The 22,500-nt window shown below is 32.0% G+C and overlaps 4 protein-coding genes across 6 annotated transcripts in view; 2 read left to right on the top strand and 2 right to left on the bottom strand.

Moving 5' to 3' along the window:
* Positions 1 to 2,977, top strand: part of LOC124426876 (putative uncharacterized protein DDB_G0291608) — a 3,438-nt gene extending 461 nt beyond the window's left edge. The window contains exons 2-3 of one of the 2 annotated variants that reach the window (XM_046969060.1): positions 237 to 416; positions 805 to 2,977. In XM_046969060.1, the coding sequence (XP_046825016.1) occupies positions 237 to 416; positions 805 to 2,775 (2,151 nt within the window). In that variant the 3' untranslated portion in view covers positions 2,776 to 2,977. Of the gene's footprint in view, positions 1 to 236; positions 417 to 669 lie in introns of both variants that reach the window. The other variant, XM_046969059.1, reaches the window with a different exon arrangement.
* Positions 2,978 to 4,786: 1,809 nt separating this feature from the next.
* Positions 4,787 to 10,890, bottom strand: LOC124426879 (sialin-like). Of its 2 annotated transcripts, none has more exons than XM_046969065.1 (9): positions 10,615 to 10,890; positions 7,836 to 8,041; positions 7,107 to 7,328; positions 6,899 to 6,983; positions 6,635 to 6,801; positions 6,409 to 6,558; positions 6,069 to 6,201; positions 5,483 to 5,736; positions 4,787 to 5,347 (listed from the first exon to the last, which is right to left on the bottom strand). In XM_046969065.1, the coding sequence occupies exons 1-9, from the start codon at positions 10,688 to 10,690 to the stop codon at positions 5,042 to 5,044; spliced, it is 1,599 nt and encodes a 532-aa protein (XP_046825021.1). In that variant the 5' UTR covers positions 10,691 to 10,890; the 3' UTR covers positions 4,787 to 5,041. The 2 variants fall into 2 exon arrangements, with proteins under 2 accessions (XP_046825021.1, XP_046825020.1); XM_046969064.1 differs by lacking the exon at positions 10,615 to 10,890 and adding an exon at positions 9,843 to 9,995.
* A 1,105-nt stretch (positions 10,891 to 11,995) lies between these two features.
* Positions 11,996 to 22,500, top strand: part of LOC124426925 — a 79,421-nt gene continuing 68,916 nt past the window's right edge. The window contains exon 1 of the mRNA XM_046969205.1: positions 11,996 to 12,714. The gene's annotated coding sequence lies outside the window, so the exon portion shown is untranslated. The remainder of the gene's footprint in view (positions 12,715 to 22,500) is intronic.
* Positions 18,736 to 20,622, bottom strand: LOC124426926 (protein PXR1-like). Its single transcript, XM_046969207.1, has one exon. The coding sequence runs from the start codon at positions 20,377 to 20,379 to the stop codon at positions 19,456 to 19,458; it is 924 nt and encodes a 307-aa protein (XP_046825163.1). The 5' UTR covers positions 20,380 to 20,622; the 3' UTR covers positions 18,736 to 19,455.

Below are 22,500 nucleotides of genomic sequence, written 5' to 3'. Positions count from 1 at the left end.
TTCTTAAATAGTAATAATAATAATAATAATAATAATAATAATAATAATAATAATAAAAAACTGTGATCATTAATCTCGTGGCGATAAAGCAGAAAGAAGACAAAAAAAAAAAAGAGAAAATAAAAAAATAAACAAACAAAAAAGAATATCCAATCGAATCGAAATATTATGTAGATCATTTTTAAGTAATTCCTCATTCTTCATTTTTTGTTTATCTCTTTCCTTTTTCTTTCAAGATGACGCCATGGCTGATGGCAATCTTTTGTCTGGCGACGGCAGGCTGTACGAATGTTACGGATCAGCAAACATCAGAAACTACTCACAATCATCAAGTGGCTATCTTGAAACAAATCAGGAAGGTTAACGAAGACGGCTCGTATACTTATGGATACGAGGCTGGCGATGGTTCATTCAAGGTAAAATAAAATATATTTCTGACGATTGGCAGCATTGGATTTTTAATAATCGTAAAAGTATTTTAATAAGAGTAAGAAAAAGACATTCCGGATGAGATCGAGTGAACGTAAGAAAATTTAGTTATTTTATTTCTTTCTTTTCTTTTTTTTTTCTTCTTTTCGAATAAAATTTAGAAAGAAACAGAGAGAAAGAGAGAGAGAGAGAGAGAGAGAGAGAGAAAGAGTTCGTGATATCTAAAAGTTGTATTGTTAGGTCGAGACCCGTGACGTTCTAGGCAACATCAAGGGTACGTTCGGTTTCGTCGACGCCGAGGGTGAAATAAAGAGAGTCTCGTATTCGTCATCTAACGGAACGGGCTTTAAAGCGACGTCCGTATCGCCATTACAGGAACACATATCGGTGGTCCAGAGTATACCACGTGTCAATCGTACCAGTAGTAGCAGCAGTACCAGCAGTAGCAGTACCAGTAGTAGCAGTACCAGTAGTAGTACTATCAATAGCAGTAGTACGACGACGACAAAGAGGCCTAACTTAATGTACGGTTCGACGGAAGCTACGACCAAATCGTCGGTCGTCCAATCTATTCCAAGAACGAGAAAGACAGCGACAACATCGACGACATCTACAACGACACAAACTACGAGTACCGAATCGGCCAAAAATATATTCAATCATTATTTAAAAGGTAATAACAAAAGTAGACCTCGTTTCGTGATAAATGGTCAACAGAGACCAATCGGAGTCGAGGAAGATCCCGAGGACGTCGAGGATTCACAAATAAATCGTCCAAGTGTTGAAGAGAAAAATAATGGCTATCGTAGAATATTATTTGCCAAACGTCCTATCGAACAAAATTTAAGACCCATAACCGAGGATTTCGTTGAAAAGGATGATGATCCTAAAATATCGACTGGTAATAATTTAAGACGTCAACTTCACGACGATGTCACCAAAGCGAGTATCTCTTCGATGGATAACAACAACAACAGCAATAACAACAACAACAATAATAACAACGATGAACATTCCGATGTTTACAGTGGTGCTCTGTCAACGACACGGCCTTTATTTACAACTACTACTCCGTCTAGAGTCATTCAACGTATTCCTGGGACGCGTCTCGATAGACCTAAAATATATGTCAATCGAGAAAATTTAGGACCCGTTAGATTCGACGATCCAAAATACGAAAGTCCTAGGGTTTACGAACCTGAAGCTAAGTCTACCCTCGAAGAACAAACGTCTACTCAACCGATTCTGTTACGTGGACCACCAAGAATACCTGTTGATAATAGAGATTATCTTAGACAGACAACAGAACCGATTTTCGTACGTGGACAAAGTGAATCATATGTTCAAGAATTACAACCGAGAGTTTTGTTACCTGGCCAACAAAATAATATCGAGGAGGAGCCAGCATATAGACATATACCGATTGGTAGAATTTTGTATAGGCCTGTTACGACTCAGCAACAACTTTATAGTACCACCACAGATCCCAATGTTCATTATTTAGCTGACAATCCTACGGTCGAAACGGACGACGAGTCACGAATGCCGATAAATCAGAATTACGTCAGACCAAGACCATATTCGAGACCATTGATCTATCAAGAATTGGAAGCAAGGGCTAGACCTATTGTCAGACCAATTCCTCAATCATCAACACCAGCTCATCATCACATAGAAGATCGAGAATATCAACAGACTACACCCGATTATGTCTATCGTACAACGCCAATAGCTTTACCACCGGAACCACCAAATCCAATAGCACCACCATTAAGTCGACGAGATTTTCAAATGTTACTTAGACGTTTATTGGTCAGTCAATATGGCGTACAAGCTCTTACTTATCCAAAAACTTATTTGGAGGATGCACTTTATGATCAACAGCCTTATCCTTCTTATCATACGGGATATCAAACTCCCATTCCAAGGCCTGATCTTTCTTCTTACGATCAACAAGTAAACATGCAATATGGCGATCGTGTTGCATTGAGACGTCCTCCGGTTTATACAAGAGGATTGAATCCTCTTTATCAAGCACCTCATCAGTACGACGATTATCAAGATGGCAGATTTACACCTAAACGTGTTTATAGACAAAAGTTTTATACTCAAGAGATTAATGACGACGGCGATGAAATTTTACCGGCACCTATCAGAGAGGCATTACTTTTGAGAATGCTACAATTGGCTATTAACGCTGAACGACCAGCCGTTCTACCAAACACAATGATCAGTAGTACGACAACGCCAACTTCGAGATACAGAAAAACGGGTCCAGTAAGAAGCGTACAAATTATTACCGACGAGTCTGACGAAGATAAGGACATCATGAACAAGAAGATGTAACTTTCATTTTCTTCTTTCTTTCTTTCTTTCTTTCTTTCTTTTTCTTCATTTCCTTTTAATATCTCGTTTTTACGTCGATTCTTCGTTCCTTCTTTATTAACTTTTTTTTTTTTCGTTTTTGTTTTTTTTGAATCTTTTCTATCAATCCACGCAGCACCTTCCCACGTCACTTCACAATTGATCAAAGAAATAAGAATAATATAAAAATAATAGAACGATAAGATTTCGATCGAATTGATAATTCAATAAATCGAACGATTTAAGTATTATATAAATATATATATGTAAATATATATATATATATATATATATATATATATATATATATATATATATTATAGTATCGTAGAAAACATTTCTAATTTAATTCTATCTTTTTATCGCTAGAAAGATTATTTATAACGATTAGACGTGCACAATTGTGCTCCTAGTTATGATTATGTTAATTTCATCCAAAGATTTTCTTATATCTTTTTTTCTTTTCTCTCTCTCTCTCTCTCTCTCTCTCTCTCTCTCTCTCTCTCTCTCTCTCTCTATCTATCTATCTTTCTATCTCTCTTTTTTAGCTTTTAAAATTAAAAACTAAAGTTCGGTGTCCTCCACCCCCCTCCTTTTCCATATATTGTAAATATACGTTAGGTAAGCTGGTGTAAAAGAAAAAAAAAAAAAAAAGAAAAACAGAAAAAAAAATAGACAAAAAAAGGAAAAAGAGCTCAAGAACAGAAGGATAGAGGAGGATAGGGGGAGGGGAGAAAAGAGGAGGAAAAGAAATTTGTAATGAAAATAAAAGAATGAAGGATAATAAATAATCGGCCGTGAGAATTCGTTTCGTCATGTGCCTCTTTGCCTTCGAGAGAGAGAGTGCAATACACACCAAGAGAGAATAATAACATATCTAAGTCTCTTTCTGGGTAATTAGCATCGTCGCGAGTGTTGCAACATCAACGACGTCGGACGTGCCAACGAAACGTTGCGTATATGCATTTACTGTGTGTATGTATCTTTTTCTCTTGGTTTGTCTGTCTGTCCGTTTATCTGTCTGTCTGTCTGTCCGTTTGTCTGTCTTTGTATATACGTTAGCTGAGAACGAGTTAAGACGGAAATCACGAGATCTTTCTTGGATCTTGCTAAATTCATCGTACGAACTTTTTATCGCAATCTTTGGCATCTATCAAAATCGAATTATTTTATATTTTTTTTTTTCTTTTTTTCTTTTTTTTTTTTTTTTTTTTTGTAATTCCAATCGACATGTCAGGTAAAAAATTCCTCTGCGTGCACGCACGTGTGTTTGTGTCTCTGTGTGTTTCATAAAAAAAAAAAATTGTCCTTTTTTCTTTCTTTTCTTTTCTTTTTTTTTTTTTTTTCTTTTTTTTTGTTTTTCACCTAATCGTATAACATACCCAAAGTGATTTTCATAATCGCACGGTTATGACCTCGAAGGAAGGAATTCGATCATATGAAAAAGAGAATTTCTGTGTGATATGAATATGTATCTTTTCTTTTCGCCCGGATATATAAACTCGTGAAAGGCTTTTATTATTATTATCCCGTTGATTTAGACATTCGACAGGATATTAAGACTTCCGGCATTCCGTATAATTCCGGCCCATTCACGTAGAACATTCGAAAAAAATGTTCACACAGTATATTGCCACGATAACGAGGTGAATCTACCGGTGGGGCGGGACGGGATGGGATAGGACGGTGGCGGAGGTGGGTCCGCCGTAGAATTACTTAATTAGGACAAACCATTGCACTCAAGATTTTTCTTTCTTGTGGAAAGTTGACGTACACGTAGACAACAACGATTTATTGTCTCACGGTATATATTACGTCTAGACACATATGTATGTACATATATATATATATATATCCATGTTTATACATCTATACGTAGAGAATGATATACAGATTTCGCTTGAGCATTTGGCGTTTGATAGAAATGAAAGGATGAAGTTAACGTAGGAAGAAAAAGAAAAGAAAAAAAAAAAGAAAAAAAAAAAAAAAGAAAAAATTTTCGTTCATTTTAATAAACAATTAAATATATACAGAAATAATAAGAAATGTCGAATAATTAACATTGTGAGTGTGTTAATAAGATTTCATTAGGTGATAATTGGTTAATTGCATCAACGTATGCATGTATGCATGTATGTACAATTATCAGTACATGGTACCCATATATACATATATGTATATATATATATATATATATATGGGAGTTATGTGAAAAATCAGGAGATATAATCTCGTGAGAGATTCCTCCTCACGATATTTGATTAATAGAAATCGCTGAGATTTTCGAATGAATCGAGGAACTGCGTGGTAAATTTTTAAGACTTTCGACGTCATCGTCATAAGAATAATGACTAAAGGGTTCGGTTTGTACAGCTACGTCCTCGTAATCGAGCTCAAGTGGATCCTGTTCATAAATAACATCGTGACTACGTGGACGTGCCACCGATGGTATCCATGGTTGTGGTACACCTTTGCCTAATGCTAAAAATACAGCTGCGGTTGATAACAAAACTACCGATGCTACGCCAAAGACCAATCGCCAAGATCCGGCTATCTAAAATTTAGAAATATTTTTTCTCTCTTTTCTTTTTTCTTCTTTCTTGTTTTCTCTTAATATCATTAGACCCGACAATTTTTTTTCTATCAATGTGAAAAATATCAGGTATATGAACTGTCGAGATTTACTTACCGAACCATGAAGAGCTTGGGTGACGAAATAATTAGCAGCCAATAAACCCGCTGCACCTAAAGTGGAACAAAGGGCACAGGCTGCTGCAGCACAGGCCGGTGATTCGGCTGGTGCAAGATCAGCTATGGCAGCAAGTGCACCGGCCGGTGCTGTACCGGATACCAAAAGTGCCGCAATACCTAACCAGGCTGCACCTAATGCCTGACAACCCGCGTATCCTGCGACGAAGAGTAATGCGGCCGGTATGAAATGAGCTACGAAAGAAATTACAATATATTAGTTCTAAATCATTATGTAATATTATTTTTATTTTTTTAAATATATTTAAACTTAGAGATTGATACAAGATAATGATGATAACGTTCAGCTAGATAACGAAAGATAATTAAATTCTATGAACGTTTTGGCCGATGGCGTTGAAAAAGTTGCCGAACAAACGAAACAAAAAGAAGAAAAAAAAAAGGAAAAAGAAAAATGAAAAAAAAAAAAAATACGCGAGATAAATCAATTCTTGTTGTTTGTTAATCGTTATTTTAATACGATCAAAAAAAATATATTGTCGAGTTGTTGAATAATATTGACGTACCGGTATAAACGACCAATTTTCTTGCTGTGGTCGTTGATACTATTCTAGACTCGCGAACGTGATCAACCAATAAACCACAAGTTAAAGCAGCCATGAAGTGTCCAATGTGAGGTAAAGTAGTCAATACCGAGTCCTATGAGAAAAACTTATTTAATATTACGATATCGATCGTACGCGTTTGTTAGACATATGTGTAAGAAAAAAAAAAAAAAAAAAAAAAAAGAAAAAGGAAAAAAAAGAAAAGAATTAAGGAAAAAAAACAACAAAGACAAATAAAAAAGAAAAAGTGTAAAAATCCTCGAAAAAAAAAAAAAAAAAAAAAAAAGAAAAGAAAGCTCACGTTAGCCGTGGAAAATCCATATATGAGTTTTAAATATTTCGTCATTCCAAGGGCGAGTGTAGCGTCGCCCCATTGATTTCCCATAGTCGCCACTGCTGATGCCCAAACCGGTACGGATCTTAATAATTTTCCCCAAGGAATGACAGCGGCCTATAGACATTTTTTTTTTTTTTTTAACCACTATAGCAATATAAACATCGTCGAAGATTATGAGATACATTCTTACATTAGTATCGTGCTGATAAGATTTCGGTGTATCCTTGACGAATCTACCAAAGGCAAAGTACCAACAAAGTGCTAAGAATACCAAACCGTAACAGAGTGAATCACGTCCGAATGTTCTAACCACAGCTGTACCTATCCAACCGGTTAAACAGTATCCAACGCTGACAGCTTATGAAAAGGAAAAAGTTATTAAGTATTATTACATCGTAACTTACGTTCTATTACGATCTATTGATTATGATTATTTTGTAATTCAATTAATTACCGGCGTAACAACTGAAATACGAACTCCTATGATTGCTCTTAAACCAGGTCATAGCTAGCATGTGAGCAGCTGGCATGGTTGCGCCCTGTATAAAGTAAGTAACGCGATTGATTGATTAGAAGAGATGAAAAAAGTATAGGGGGGAGAGGGAAAGAAAAAAAAAAAAACAGAAAAAAAAAGAAAAGGAAGATTCATACGTGTAACTCACGGTACAAAGTCCTTGAAAGAGACGAAGTGCAACGTGGGATGGTCCTCTCCAAGCTGCTGGTACCAATAACGATGCCAAACAGGCACTTAATACAGCTCGTGAAAATACCATCGACGGACCTGATCTACCCCAAACCAAACAACCACCTAATATTGGTCCGGCCACTTGACCCCATAAAAATGCTTCTCGCATTATCGATTCCGTTCTTTCTTCCGGTGGTAGCTACAAATCGACGATACAATTGTTTTACTATTTTTAATGGCAATGTTTTTCTTTCTTTTGTTTTTGTTGTTTTTTTTTTCCTATTCTTCTTTTTTTTTTTTCTCTCTCTCTTCCAAAAGTTCGACATTATCCTCCGTCTAATTTTCGTTCTAATGATATTACACGCAAAATGAAAGAAATAAATCAAACGAAAGAAATAATAACGAAGAGTAAAGATGTAAGGTGGCAAAGTGAAAAATGAAAATGAAAATAATTGTTTTTGTTGTGTCAGCAAAAAAAAGAAAAACAAAAAAAAAAAAAAAACAGGAAAAAAAAAATACGCGCGCCTAGAATCCTTTTCAATCGTTTCTATTTTAAATAGAATTAATGTTTGAATACGATTGATTCGAAGAAATTATTAATATTAATTCGATGACATTGGAATGATAAAAGATATATTTGAAATGATTTTTTAAGGCTTTATTGATAAAATAATTTCTATTGATTGATAAGAATGAATGCGTTTACCTCCAATAGGATAACTTCGAAGTCCTCCGTACGATTTCGGCTGCTGATATTGACGAGCATGTCACAGTGCCAGGATGTGTCGATGATCGCATGATTGTCCTCTTGTTTGGCCAATAATGCAACGGACGAGCTTACTTCGACTGCACCGCACAATGCAAATCCCATTGCCACTAATGCAGCAACGATATGACGTGCTCTGACAGCAGCTAAAACGAAATACAGGACCTCCTTCATTTCCGTACCTTTTTTCATGGTTCCTTCCATTTTATTTTCTACTTTTATCATTTATCTTTTATCTTTTATCTTTTATCCCGACGTCTCAGTCAATTCTTTTTTATTTCTAATTCTTTTCCCTTTCCTTTTTCCTTTCTTTTTAATTTTTTCTCGTTCGTCTCTTCAATCTTTTTTCATTTATTTTTTAATTTTTTTCTCTCCCTTATACAATTTTTCTTCCTCTTCACTCGTTTACCCCATTCATTCTTTTCCCCTTCGTTATTTCATTTATCTATCTTAATTTCTTCTTCCTTTTCAATATATTTTTTATATTTAAAAAAAAGAATACCCTCTCTCTCTCTCTCTCTCTCTCTCACTCGTGCTTTTTATCTTCTTTTTTCTCTCTTATGTTCTTGTTTTTTTTTTTTATTTTTTTTATTTTTTTTATTTTATTTTATTTTATTTGCACATCCTACTTTCCTCTCTCCCTCCTTTTCTCTCTCTTTTTTTGTTTGTTTCTTTTTCTTTATTCTTTTTTCCCTTTATTCATTCAAATCCATTCCGCCGTTCTATTTTATCAATCTTTTTTTTATTTTCTATACCCCGTCCCTCTGATTTTTGTTTTCTTCTTTTCTCTTTCTTTTTTTTTTTCTTTTTTGTTTATTTATTTATTTATTAATCAAATTATATATACGAATTAAAATTATTACACGGATATAATATATGTGTATATATATATATATATATGTATATATGGATCGAACACGACGAATTTTCTCTTGATACTTTTAGCACGAGTTTGACTATACAAAAGAAACGTTATTATTATTCTCACTTTTAGCATACGTTATGTACGGCAAATAGGTATAAAGTAAGTTTCCCACGTTATCGCGTTTTTCAAACAAAATCTATAAAGTCTTTGTGTTTGACTTTGATAAAGCATACGTACGTCGCGCGTCTTTCAGTCGCGACTATATTATGATTTCAGTTAGCGCGATTGGCGTGTGGTTACAAAAAAAAAAAAGAAAAAGAAAAAAAAAAGAAAGAAAAAAAAAAAGTAAAAAAAAGGAAGAAGAAGAAGAAAGGAAAGAAAGAACGACAAAAGTAAAGAACGAAAAAAGAAAAAGAAAATGAAGGAAAAGAAAGAAAAAAAAAAAAAAAAAAAAAAAGACATTACACTTTCTTTTCTCCCTCTCAGCGTACAATATAGTAATAATAATTGTCGTGCAATCTCTGACATAATCGAAAAAAGGAACGTTTCAATAAAGGCACCAATTGTTACATAAAGCTATATAAAGCGAACGCATATTATTTTGCAAATTCGAAATACAAATATGTCTCTATGATACCTCTGATTATGTGTTTTCGAGAATTTCACTTCTTCTTTTTTTTTTCCTTTTCTTTTTTTTTTTTCCCCTTTTTTTTTTTTTTATCTCAAAAAAACAAATCGTGAATATGAACGAGAGGAGAAAAAAGAAAAAGAAGGTGGAAGAAAATTGTTGACATTCCTTATATATATTTATATATATATATACATATTTATATGCGTACATACACATCAGAGAAAAATTTCAAGTGTGAAAAATGAATGTGAGAAAATATTTAAGGATAAATAAAGAGAGAGAGAGAGAGAGAGAGAGAGAGAGAGAGAGAGAGAGAGAGAGAAGAGAAAGAGAAAGAGAGACAGAGATAAATAAATACTAAATGAAAAAGAAAGTGAAAGAAAGAGAAAGAGAGACAGAGATAAATAAATACTAAATGAAAAAGAAAGTGAAAGAAAGAGAAAGAACGAACCTCGAACCTCCTTAGCGGCATGTTTTATTTGGATACTTCCGCGTTTAACGAGCTGAACGCTACCTCTCTTTACGATGTCTGCCATCTCACAATATTCTACGTAACTCAGAGTAGTGGATCGACATCTTCCTCTTTCTTATCGCTCTAACGTTTCGCGTCTTTTCTTTTTCTTTCTTTTTTTTTTTTTCCTTTTTGCCTTTTTTTCATCCAAAGATAGGACTATCTCTCTCTCTCTCTCTCTCTCTCTCTCTCTCTCTCTCTCTCTGGCAATAATATATATATATATATATATATGTATATAAATGAGAGAGATGATTAGAGAACACATTAATATATAGATATTAGACGACCTCGACTTTGATTCGGTAAATGTAATGTAACTACAAATAGACGGAACCTTTTCAAAGAGATAACGTTCGTACGTACCTATCGGTTCTATTTCTTTTTATTTGTTCTATTTTTATATTACTTTGTTTGTCTTTCTTCTTTTTTCCTTTTTCTCTTTCTTTCATTTTTTTCACCTCCTTCATCTTCCCCATAAATGCGGATTAAAAAGATGATTTAAATTTACCGCATAAACGATCATATATATATATATATATATATATATATATATATATAATTTTTTTTTTTTTTTTAATTTCAATTCAATTTGAGTGTTATTATATTTTGCTTCGTTTATTTTGTTCGTACGTTCATTCGTTTATGTTTTAATTTTTTTTTTTTTTTCTTTTTTTTTTTTGTAAATATCGAACTCGTAATATAAACTTACCTTTCATCTCGAGTGCCGCGTGTCTCAATTGAACGCTACCTCTTTTAAGACGTACAAGAGCTGCCATGATGATCATCGAATTAACAATTTCATCGATAGACCTTTTCCCATCTTATAATAATTATAATATATGAGCATTTTTATCGCGTTTACTATTTCCTCTTCCTCCTTGATCCTTCCTTTATACCTTCTTACTTTTCACTATGTTACGAGAGAACAATCCGATTGGTTCGAGTTATTCAAACTATACTGAGCTTTTTATTGCCAGTACCAGAGTGAATGAACGTCTCTGTTAACAAGTCTTGATACAATAAGTACCCATGCTGGGTCAGCCTTGAAACACCGTTTCATAGGACAGGCATCATAATGTTCACGTACGTTCGTTGCACACTCGTATATTTCTAAACGCAGTATTAGATGTTACACAGGACACATTACTTTAATTCTATCTTTAAATGATGATATATTTATTATAGAATGTACAATATATATACACTATATATATATATATATATATATACATGTAAAGATATAAAAACGTTGAAGTCTTTCCTTCTTGCATATGTACTCGTTTAAATGTTCACGTATTTATAATGAAAAATTAAATGATTAAATAAATGAAAAGTGTCAATAATTGAACAATTAAAAAATTTTTTAACCTTTTCAAATATTTATTGTAAACATTTATTGTTATCATTTTATGTTTCAAAGCATCGTTCTATTGCAATTATAATTGTCAATGAGTAATGATACCGAAGATACATGAAATATATATATATATATATATGTATTTTCGTAATCGACAAAGATCGATAATTATCTACAGAGACAAAGTCGATAACATTGTGATAAACAAATAATGTCGGTAATCTCAGTCGATAATGAAGAATCGATAAACGCTGATCGTTTATACCGACGGTAAGTAATTACCGACGATAAGTAATTATCGACGAATACTTACCGACAATCATTTGATCTATTATTACCGACAATGATATATACATATTATCTAAATAATATTTATTCATATTTCTATATACATATATATATATATAAAAGTTTAATAACAGAACATTGTTTACCGAAGACACGAGATGGCAGCACTTAATATATATATATATATATATTTTTCTTTCGTCATCTTTCATTTATTTAATTATCCATTTTATTTTACAATATCTCTCGTTATAATCAAATTAAACGATATAATCAAAAAAAAAAAAAAAATAAGGAAAAGTACAATTAGATGGTAAAAAGTAAAGATCGTAATATGAAAAGCTTTTGACGTAATCCAATAGATATCGTGTGTACAGGAATACGAAACGTAGAATGGTGGGGATGAACCACAAAGTTCGTAGGCTTCTCGAGAGTGCGTTGTGATTGGTCGGCTCGGCTGGTGCAGGTCAAGCGGCAGGATACACATCGGTTCGTCGTTTGTCATACACGGTCGAAAGCGCAAGAACGATATCCCGCGCGTCTCGCGAATTACAGAGAATCCTATATATATATTTTTCTATTTGACTCGATTAATAAACGATATTTATCTAATTTTATCTTTGAAGTAATATATATATATATATATATACATATATACACATATATATATATACAGAACGATAGATACCAACGATTATCTAAAGATTTTACGTGTGAATCGAAAGAAAAAAAAAAAAAAAAAAAACAAAAATACGGATTAGTACGTCCCAACGTAGTCTCTCCTCTCACTTCGGCATTACGACTTTGTGCTTGTATATATACGTTTACGTTTGTCCCTATCTACGTATGCGTGAAGTTTATCTGTGTGTGTGTGTGTGTGTACATATACATATATATATATATATATATTATCAAGTATGTGTGTATGTGCTGTTTTATCTCAGGAGTGAATTTATTAAAGTTTACGAAGTGCAGGATTATGTGACTGACGATCAACGGCCAGCGGGGGGGCGGGGGGCGGCGGCGGCGGCTGCTTTGACGAGTGGAAGACAGACACCTTGATCGAAGGGAAAAGAGAAAAAGAACGAACAGTTGGGAATTTCTGAAAGTGAGAGAAAGAGAGAGAGAGAGAGAGAGAGAGAAAGAAGACAAAATAATTTCGAGGTAAGGCATTAATTGTTATCTCATCGATGCATGTGTTTCATTTTAACTTTGAGGTTAAGAAGAAACTTTAAACGTTTCTTTCTTAATACATATATGTTTGTATATATCGTTGATCTCTTTTTTTGTTTTTTTCTTTTTTTTTTTTTTTTTATCTACATATGTAAGGGCCATCTTTTTTATGTATATATATATATTATATATATATATATATATATGTATGTGGCTTCCTATTTCTTTCTCTTTCTCTCCCTGTAACAAGCATAGTGTCCTTTTCTTTCTAGGAACTCTTTTCCTGTATACCGGCGTCTCTCTCTCTCTCTCTCTCTCTCTTTCTTTCTCTTTCTTTCTTTCTTTCTTTTTCTCGTGTTCTCTTTCTTTAGTTCCTTCCTTCTCTTTCTCGCTTCTTCTTCCTCCTACCTTTTTGGAATGCGCACACGGGGGGTCCGGAGGTTCACGTGCAACAGGTCTCTCTCTCCCTAGCGAAAGTTTCAAGAGAGAGCAAGAGAGAGAGACAGAAAGAGACAGAGAGAGAGAGAGAGAAAGACGTACTTACATATGTATCTGCCTTATAGTTCTAACGGCTCACTGCTACGATTCTTTGGACCATTCGAATCTTCTTCGTATATTCTTAGATGAAAATCCTTATATATATATATATATGTATGTATATATGTACGTATGTATGTATGTATGTATGTATGTACGTATATATGTATGTACGTATGTACGTATGTATGTATATATATATGTATGTATGTATGTATGTATGTATGTATGTATGTATGTATATTTCTATATACCACGCATACACATATATATTTTAATTATTTTTAGTCAAGGACGAACTCTCTCGATTGGACTTTCATTTATGAAGTATATATATATATATATACTTCATAATATGAAGTATATATGTATGAAGTGTAATTATGAAGTATATATATATATATGTATATGTATATATATATGAACGTATAAAAATGAATTATTAAATGATGATGTGTTATATATATATATTATATTTTATATATTATATGTATATATCTTATTAAAATAAGATATATGGGATATGTCCTTTTAATCGATATATCTCTAATTTGAATCTTTTAATTAATTATCATATTCGAATGATAAATTTCATGAATAGAAATTTTTATATAATATATAAAATCTTTCGATAATTATTCATTTTCTTTATTTTCTTTTTTTTTTTTTTTTTTTTGTTTTTTGTTTTTCTTTACATTTCTTAAACTTTCGAATTTTTTCCTTTTTTTTCGATTCGCTTAAAAACAAAATTATATCATTCCGTCGGTATAATTTCTGTAACATCTAAATTCTATTCGTGACCGGTGGATGAGGCGGGAGGGTGGGCGGGAGGGAGGGGCGGGAGGGAGGAGGTGAGTGGGTAGGCCTTTCGTTCTTCCGGCAAGAACGAGACCTAAGGACGACTTATAAGAGACGACGAAGATGAAGGAGCAACAGGTATATTCAAGAGAAGAGACGAGTTTTCGAGCACGGCTCTCCTATAGTTGGAATCTGGAAACTGTTTGGCGCGCACGCCTCGTCGCGGGACCATTGTTACTCTCTATCTTTCTCTATCTTTCTTTCTTTTTCTTTATTTATCTCTTTCTCTCTCTCTCTCTCTCTCTCTCTCTCTCTCTCGTTATATTCGTCCGTATCTTCCTTTTCCCCTTTTCCTCCGGAAACGTAGGCGTTAGGGCGTATATTCGTCCTTATTTATTTATTTTTTCTTTCCTTTTTTTTTCTCTCTCCTTCTTTTTTGTTTTTTCTCTCTTCTTTTTCTTTTTTCTTTTTTTTTTTTTTTCTTTTCTTTTCTTTTCTTTTCTTTTTCCTTTCTTTCTTCTCGATTAAAAAGTCCTTGTAGTATGTATGTGCGCGCACATGCGTATATATGGAGGTGTTATCGGCGATATCTATTCTTTCAACGAAATCATACGAGTTGATGATAATGGCGGTGTCGTCCGTCGTTTTTTTATTTTCTTTCTTTCTTTCTTTCTTTCTTTCTTTCTTTCTTTTTATTGCTTTCCGTTCTTCTTTATTTCGTTTTTCTTTTTTTTGTTTTCTTTTTTTTTTTTTTTTTTCTTTCGTTTTTCTTTTTTTTTTTCTTTCTTTCTTTTTTTTTTTTTTTTTTTTTTAAGAGGAATAAAAGGACAACAAAAGATTTCGTAAAATTGAGAAAAGAACTTCGTACGATGGAACATTGGTAATCTGTATTACCGATCGAGTGACGAATTCTATGAGAATAGTAAAATTCATTTGTAATCCCTTCATTTTTTCCATCATTTTATATATAAAAAAAACAAATATATATATATGTGTGTGTGTGTGTGTGTATATATTTACGTATAATTTTGTTGATAATTAATTATCTGGCTGTTCTATTTTTTTTTTTTTTCTTCTTTTTTGATCGCAACGTTCTTCATTTTCGTGCATTTCTCGACGAAATGAATTTTGCGATTATGAAAAAGTGAAATAAAGTTTGAAAAGATTTCGTAAAGAAAATAAAAAAAAAAAAAAGAAGAAGAAGAAAAAAAAAGGAAAATTGAATTTCGAAAGAGCTTTAGAAATTCAATGTTACCGACCGAGTAACAAGGGGAATATGATTTTTCAGTATAAATTTTTCCCGCCATTATTTTAATATATTATATCGTATATAATTTTTGTTCTTTTCTTTTTCTTTTTCTTTTTCTTTTTTTTGTTCGTGTGTAAATATATATATATATATATATATATATATATATATATATGAAATTATAAAAAATTATAAAATATAATTATATAAAAATCAATCAATCAATAAATAAATAAATAAATAAATAAATAAATAAATAAATAAAGAAGATTCAGAAAAAGAGTACATATATATATATATATATATATATAATTAATTAACTGCAATTATGGTAGGACTTTATAAAGCGTTGCGTATTTTTAAGGATGTGAATTTTTTTTCCTTTTTCTTTTTTTTTCTTTTTTTTTTCTATAGAAAGAGAAATGAAATCAATCGAAATGCGAATTGAGAAAATTCACTTTTACTATTTCATCGATCGAATTAGCGAAACTTAAGAAATAGCACGCAAATAAATATAATACATATGCATGTATGTAACTATCTACAATATATATATATATATATATATATATATATATATATATATATATATGTATGTATGTATACGTATCGCGTGCAAAGTAGAAAAGAAAATAAGAAAGGAAAAAAAAGAAAAATTGAAGAAATAAATAAAAAGAGAGAAGTCGTTCGAAATCGGAACGACAGCGGGAAGTCGTCGTTCGCTGGGAAAATTGACGGTCATCGTGAACCGAACGAGGCCATTGCCGGTACATACTTTTCTCGATCGTTTATGTTAGTTAGAAAATCATTTCTTATGTCCTACCGCGTTCTATCACTTCTCTGACATTTCTTTTTCTTTTTCTTTTTCTTTTTTTTTTTTTTTTTCATTTCCTCTTCCTCTTTGGCGAACGTGAATGTACGTGAGTTGTGTTACGTTTCAAAGAATCTTTAATCTTCTTCCAAAGAAACGAAAAAGAAAATAATTAGGGTTTTTCTCTTTACGTTCATTGTATTTCTTTCTTTTTTCTCTTCTTTTTTTTTTTTTTTTATCCTTTTCTCTCTCTCTTTCTCTCGTATCCGTTTCTGATTTTTTTTTTTTTCCCCTAGTGGTAGACGATCGCGAAAAATATTTTTTTTTTTTTCTATCTTTCTGTATTTTATTCATTATTCTGTATTTTATTCATTATTTTTTTTTTTTTTTTTTTTTTGATTAAATGAAGTAACAATCGAAGAAAGAAAGAGAAAGAGAAAAAAAAAAGGAAAACAAAAAGATAAGAAAAAAGAAGAAAATAAAAAGAAATAGAAAACAATACAAGTAGATAAAAGGTTATGAACAATTGTAAAAAGATAAATAAATAAAAAGAAAATCGATCGATCGATCAAATATTGTAGATAATTAAAATAAAGAGGATAAAGAGAGAGAGAGAGAGAGAGAGAGAGAGAGAGAGAGAGAGAGAGAGAGAGAGAGAGAGAGAGAGAGAGAGAGAGAGAGAGAGAGAGAGAGAGAGAGAGAGAGAGAGAGAGAGAGAGAGAGAGAGAGAACGAAAAGGAGATAATCGTAAGATGATCGATATTAAAAAATTCACATATATAAATACATAATGATATGTACTTACGTAAGTACATACCTCTAATAACTTGAATCTGTATAGAGACGGAAGATCTTTACTACATTTCCTGCGTTACCTGTCGCATATCTTCGTTGACCGTGAGTACTTGTAAAACGATACATATATACATATACATATATATATATATATATATATATATATATATATATATACAAATACATATATACATATACATATATGTATACGCATAATCATCCATTCCACTTCTGTACTCTTGCATAATATTGTCATTGGTAATGGTAATGCGATAACGAGTGTCTCGTTTTTTTTTTTTTTTTTGTTCTTTTTTGTTTTGCTTGTTTTTTTCTTTTTTTTCAATTTACTCTTATAATCGAAGGTTACCATCTCTACAAATTATATTCAACATATATATGTTTAATACGTATGTACATACCATACATATATTCGTTTTGTCATAGAGACTTGTCTCCTCTCTATCTTTCTCTCTCTTTCTCTCTCCTCTCTCTCTCTCTCTCTCTCTCTCTCTTTTTTTTTCTGTCTCTCTCGCTCTTTTCTGTCTTTTGTATAGACAGAAATAACGATTTCCCGTTCGAACTATATCGTTCTTAGTATTCCTCGTACGATTACGAGCGTCATCGTTTCTGAATGCAACCTATACCTTCTTTTGGTCATACGTACATACATACATACATACATATATATGTGAAAGAAGAAGAAAAAAATCAAACGGGTTGTTCGTCGTAACGTTAACGGTTACAAATTCGAACCTTTTTTATGTTCTAATAATAAAGGATTATCGTTTATAGATATTATAAAGAATTTTATTTTTCTATAATGTCATTATTAAAAACTTTCATTATTAATTCGTATCTGTACTTGATTTTGTTTGTTTTTTTTTTCTTCTTTCATATATATATATATATATATATTTAAAAGTATAAGGTATAATTAATGTAATATAATTGTACCATATATACTATAGTTATAATAGGATTATTAGTATTAGTATAATTACGACGTTTATGTTTTTAATATGAAACTTATACAAATATTGATAATTATATATATATATATATATATTTATTTATTTATTTAATATAATTAAATATTAATATAAGAATATTTTACATTTAATGGTAATGTACTTTCGTAATTAATTCTATTAAAATTAATTTTCCTTTAAATATGAAATTTCCCCCCTTGAAAAATAAAGAAAGATTCAATTGCGAAATGATGTTATGGTGAAAATCGTGTCACTCGGTTAAGGTAATTTCAAGGAAATTTCATATTTAAAAAAAAAAAAAAAAGAAGAAGAGATAAAAATAAAAAAAATAAAAAGTATAAAGAAATAAGAAGAGAAACGATTTGTTTAATGACCGGACGGATGAGGATACCAAGAGAGAGAAAAAGGGACAGAGAGAGAGAGAGGGAGAGAGAGAGAGAGAGAGAGAGAAAGATACAAAAGAAAAAAAAAGGAAAAGAAGAAAAATAAAACTGCAACGATCATGGAGGACGGCAAACGAGCTTCAAGGACGTAGGATTAGTCTCCTTAGGCAGACAGATCCATTTGTTTACACCTTATTGCATTTCATTTGCATTTAAACGTACGTTTCGCGTATCCGCTTTGAAAATCAATTATTTCAGTATAGTCATCGACATAATCATATTTTAGACCGTGAATATTTCAAACGTCGTGCTATTATATAGGTGGAGGAAAAATAATTGTTCCTGTATCGTCTCTCTCTCTCTCTCTCTCTCTTTCTCTCACTCTCTCTCTCTCTCTCTTTCTCTCACTCTCTCTCTCTTTTTCTCTTTTTCTCTTAACATCTGCAAGTATAAGTTTTCTTATTTTTATTATTATAATTTACCATTAATTAAGTGACAAACGTATTACAATTAGTTTTGTTCTTTCTCTTTTTTTCCTTTTCTTTCGTTTATTGTTTTTTTTCTCTTTTTTTTTTTTTTTTTTCTTTTTTTTTTCCAATCGATTAACATAACAACATTAATTAATCCTCTTAGCCTAGTTAAATACGAGTACTGTTTATCTAAGGGAAAACAAGAAAAAAAATGTAAATAGGTGAATTAATCGGAAATACATAAATGTGATATGATAAATAATTCGTAATACATTTAATAGATTATAATTATTGCAAAGAAGTTAATGTAATGACTTGTAAATTTGCAATTCGTCATTATACAAATGGAATAAATTAAAATGTTTTTTTTTTTTTTTTTTTTTTTTTTTTTGTAATATAAGCATTAGAGTTATATGCTCGATACGACAAACAAACGAATTTGTGAATTTAATATGGGAAATTTTTTTTTCTTTTTTACTTAAATAATTTTTTTTTTAATGTTTGTATATATATATGTATGTATGTATGTATAGCTTTAGTTATAGCTTTAGTTATTATTGATAATATTCCATATATAATAAATATTAATATCAAGTGAATATAATAAATATGTGAATATATATATATATATTTTTTTTTTTTTTTTTTTTTTTTTTTAACAGATAAATTTCCGATTAAAATTTCATGAGTGATTATATGTTTAGGGCCACTTGGTGGTCTCCCCGCAGGAAAGTTCGTCGTCCAAGGTCAAAGGGCAATATTCATCGGGCGTAATTCTTTCCAAACGACCGATGTCGAGTTTAGGCTTGAATGGAAGATCGGAGATTAGTATACCAACTTCTTCATCCTCAATCTTTTGCTTCTCCTCGTCCTCCTCGAATTCCCAAAAATCTTCGTCACGTCCGATCGTACCTCGTCTATTTTTGACGCTTAGAAAATCTTCTTCGTTAAGGGTGATCGTTTTTACTCGTTTCTTCTTCTGCTTTTTCGTTTTTTCTTCCTCATCCTTTTTCTTCTTCTCCCTATCCCTCTCCCTCTCCATCTCCTTCTCCCTCCCCTTCTCATCTTTCTTCTTCTTCTTGTTCTTCTTTTTCTCAATTTCTTCGTCAAATTCCTTACTCGAAGGAAATTCTTTTTTTTTCAGCCTCTTCTCCTCGTCCGCCATTTTCTCAATACTTTTCATCGTTTGACGTTCGTCTTTATCTTTGTCGTCGTCATCATTGTCGACATTATTCAATTCCTTCTCCGTTGAAATTTTCATTAAGATTTCTTTTTCAACGGAATCGTTCGGTCGATCAACTTTCAAAATTTTTTCTGAGATATTGCAAGATTCCAATATTTTATCGTTGTCTACCTTATCGACCGGACAACTCTCAGCTTTTACGAGTTCGTCGATTTTATTTGACGGAACTTCCCCGTCGGTATGTACGGCATCGTTCTTACCAACCTCATTGACGGCATCCTTCATATGGGCAGCCTTCATATGCGGATTTTTTCGATATTCCTCATGCAGGTAACTGGCAAATTGATCTCTAAAATAACCGTCGATCATTTTCCAAACGCTGATGCTGTACCAAGCGAGAATGCCGATGATAAATGCACCGCGAAAGAAAGCGGCCAACATTGTGATCGTTGTATTTGTTGTTCTTGCTTATCTTAATCAACAGTGCAAAAGAAGAAATACAAAAAAAAAAAAAAGTATCCCTTTCTCTTCGTCTTCGAAATCTCAGGGATATTTTTTTTTGTTTTCTTCTATTTTTTCTTCTCCCTCTTCCCCCTCTACTCGCACGACCCCACGTAATTTCTTCGTTCGAAAATAAAATACGGTCTATTCTCTCCGTAGACTCCTTAGAAATTGGAATATATACTTTCCTCCTTCAATAATCCTCTTCCTCTCCCATAAAATAGTCGCGAACAATGTAATAACTTTCCTTCATGTTAGGCCAGGCCATCGTGACAAATAGTAAAAGTGAATTGGCGATGACAAATAGTCTCATCATTTCTACACCGTCGTTAGATCTAAGCCATTCTCCGAAGCCTTGATTCGTAGATTCGTCGTCCTCCACCAATCGTTCGACAGCATCTTTCTTATCTTTGTCCACGTCATCGTTCTTAGTTTTCTCCTCGTTATGACGATTCTTCGTACCCTTGCTGTCAATCGTGTTGTTTCCTCGTTTCCTCATTTTTTCCATCGAAATGACATCTGTAAAACGTGATTAGGGGTGGGGAAAAAAAAAAAAAAATAAATAAAAAATAAAAAAAAAAAAAAAATAAAATAAATAGAGAAGAAAAAATAATCAATCGTTTCGAACAAAATATCAAACGCTTATAGGTTTGTTATCCAAGCGATAGGATAGTTGCGAATTCCAATGGGGAAATTCCAAGAGCAAATGGGATAGCTAGGTGATCGTTGATGAAGTGTTCATTTGGAATTTACTCGCTAAACGTATGCACGTATTCTCCTTCGATCCCTGAAGGAGGAGTTAGTGCGACGACCGCGTTAGAAGCATCACGTTAGAGAATCGTATTAGATGGTATTGCATTTAGATTCATGTATATCAGGGTCTACAGGATATATATATATATATATATATATATATACATAATTACAAATGTGTGATCGTCATGCCAATTAGAGAATTCTTTCGTTAATCGATCGAACGAAGAAGTGTGTTCGCGTGTATTCGAATACTTTCTCGTACTCTCACGTAAGCTTATATGTATGTAAAAAAAAAAAAAAATGAGAGGGTGAGAGAAAGAGAGAGGGAGGGGACGGCGAGAGGGGAGAGGGGAGGAAGTAGTCGACGTATTCGTATTCCAGAAGTTCTGTTACGCGAAACTCCCATCTCAATTAATGCCTCGGAGTCGGGTCGATAAACTGGCAAGCTTAATTAATAGAATTTCCTGTTTTTTTTATCTTCTTTTTTTTTTTTTTTATTTTATTTCTTATGTTATCTTTTACTTACTTATTTGTATGTGCGCGCGCGCGCACTTTTTTTTTTTTTTTTTTTTTTTTTTTTTTTTTTTTTTTTTTTTTTTTTTTTTTTTTTTTTAATACGAATAATCCACACTCCTCATTCCACTTAGCGTCGATCGAATTCAACATTTTTGATCAATTTATACGACTACGGATACTTTTTAAATGTCTGCATTTAAAAATAAAAAAAAAAAAAAAAGAGAGAAATAAAAAAAACACAAATATTGTCACGCCTTCGTCACAATTTTAAAACTCGTTTATTCTTTTTTTTTTTCCTTTTTTTTTCTTTTTTTTTTTTTTTTTTTTTTTTCACGTTCGTCGTTAAAATTAATTATATAATATTTAACGCGGAGTTATAAAAGGAATTAGCACTATTATTTATGATCTCTTGAAAAAGTATTTGTAATGAAAAATAAATTCGTAGAAAAAAAAAAAAAGATTAGGCATGTGTAGCAGGTACACGTACAAATTATACGAATATATATATATATATATATATATATATGTATATGTATGTATATATATACATGCGTAACATTAACATTGACATTATCACACGAGATAAGGATCTTTTTTATGAGAACGGTCAGTGACATTTACTTCACTGATTAACATGAACTATATTACCTCAGAAGAAGTTTACTCGTTCCCTATTAATATACCCACCGTAAACTATGTTACTTTGGTATTTCTCAACGTCTCTCTAGTTCTCTCTATTTCTCTCTCTCTCTCTCTCTCTCTCTCTCTCTCTCTCTCTCTCTCTCTCCC

This window comes from Vespa crabro, chromosome 9 (assembly GCF_910589235.1).
Source record: "Vespa crabro chromosome 9, iyVesCrab1.2, whole genome shotgun sequence".
NCBI classification, from domain to species: Eukaryota; Metazoa; Arthropoda; class Insecta; order Hymenoptera; family Vespidae; genus Vespa; species Vespa crabro.
Note: the sequence above shows the minus strand (reverse complement) of the source record. Positions and strands in the feature narration are given on the sequence as shown.

What these genes read in the sequence shown, in the direction of transcription:
- LOC124426879 (XM_046969064.1), bottom strand. Translation starts at nt 9,927, where the DNA reads ATGGCAGACATCGTAAAGAGAGGTAGCGTTCAGCTCGTTAAACGCGGA. An exon ending in TCTTTCAAGGACTTTGTACC is followed by an intron (nt 6,984 to 7,106) that starts GTGAGTTACACG and finishes TACTTTATACAG; the next exon opens with GGCGCAACCATGCCAGCTGC. An exon ending in ATGGATTTTCCACGGCTAAC is followed by an intron (nt 6,202 to 6,408) that starts GTGAGCTTTCTT and finishes TTTTTCTCATAG; the next exon opens with GACTCGGTATTGACTACTTT.
- LOC124426926 (XM_046969207.1), bottom strand. Translation starts at nt 20,379, where the DNA reads ATGTTGGCCGCTTTCTTTCGCGGTGCATTTATCATCGGCATTCTCGCT.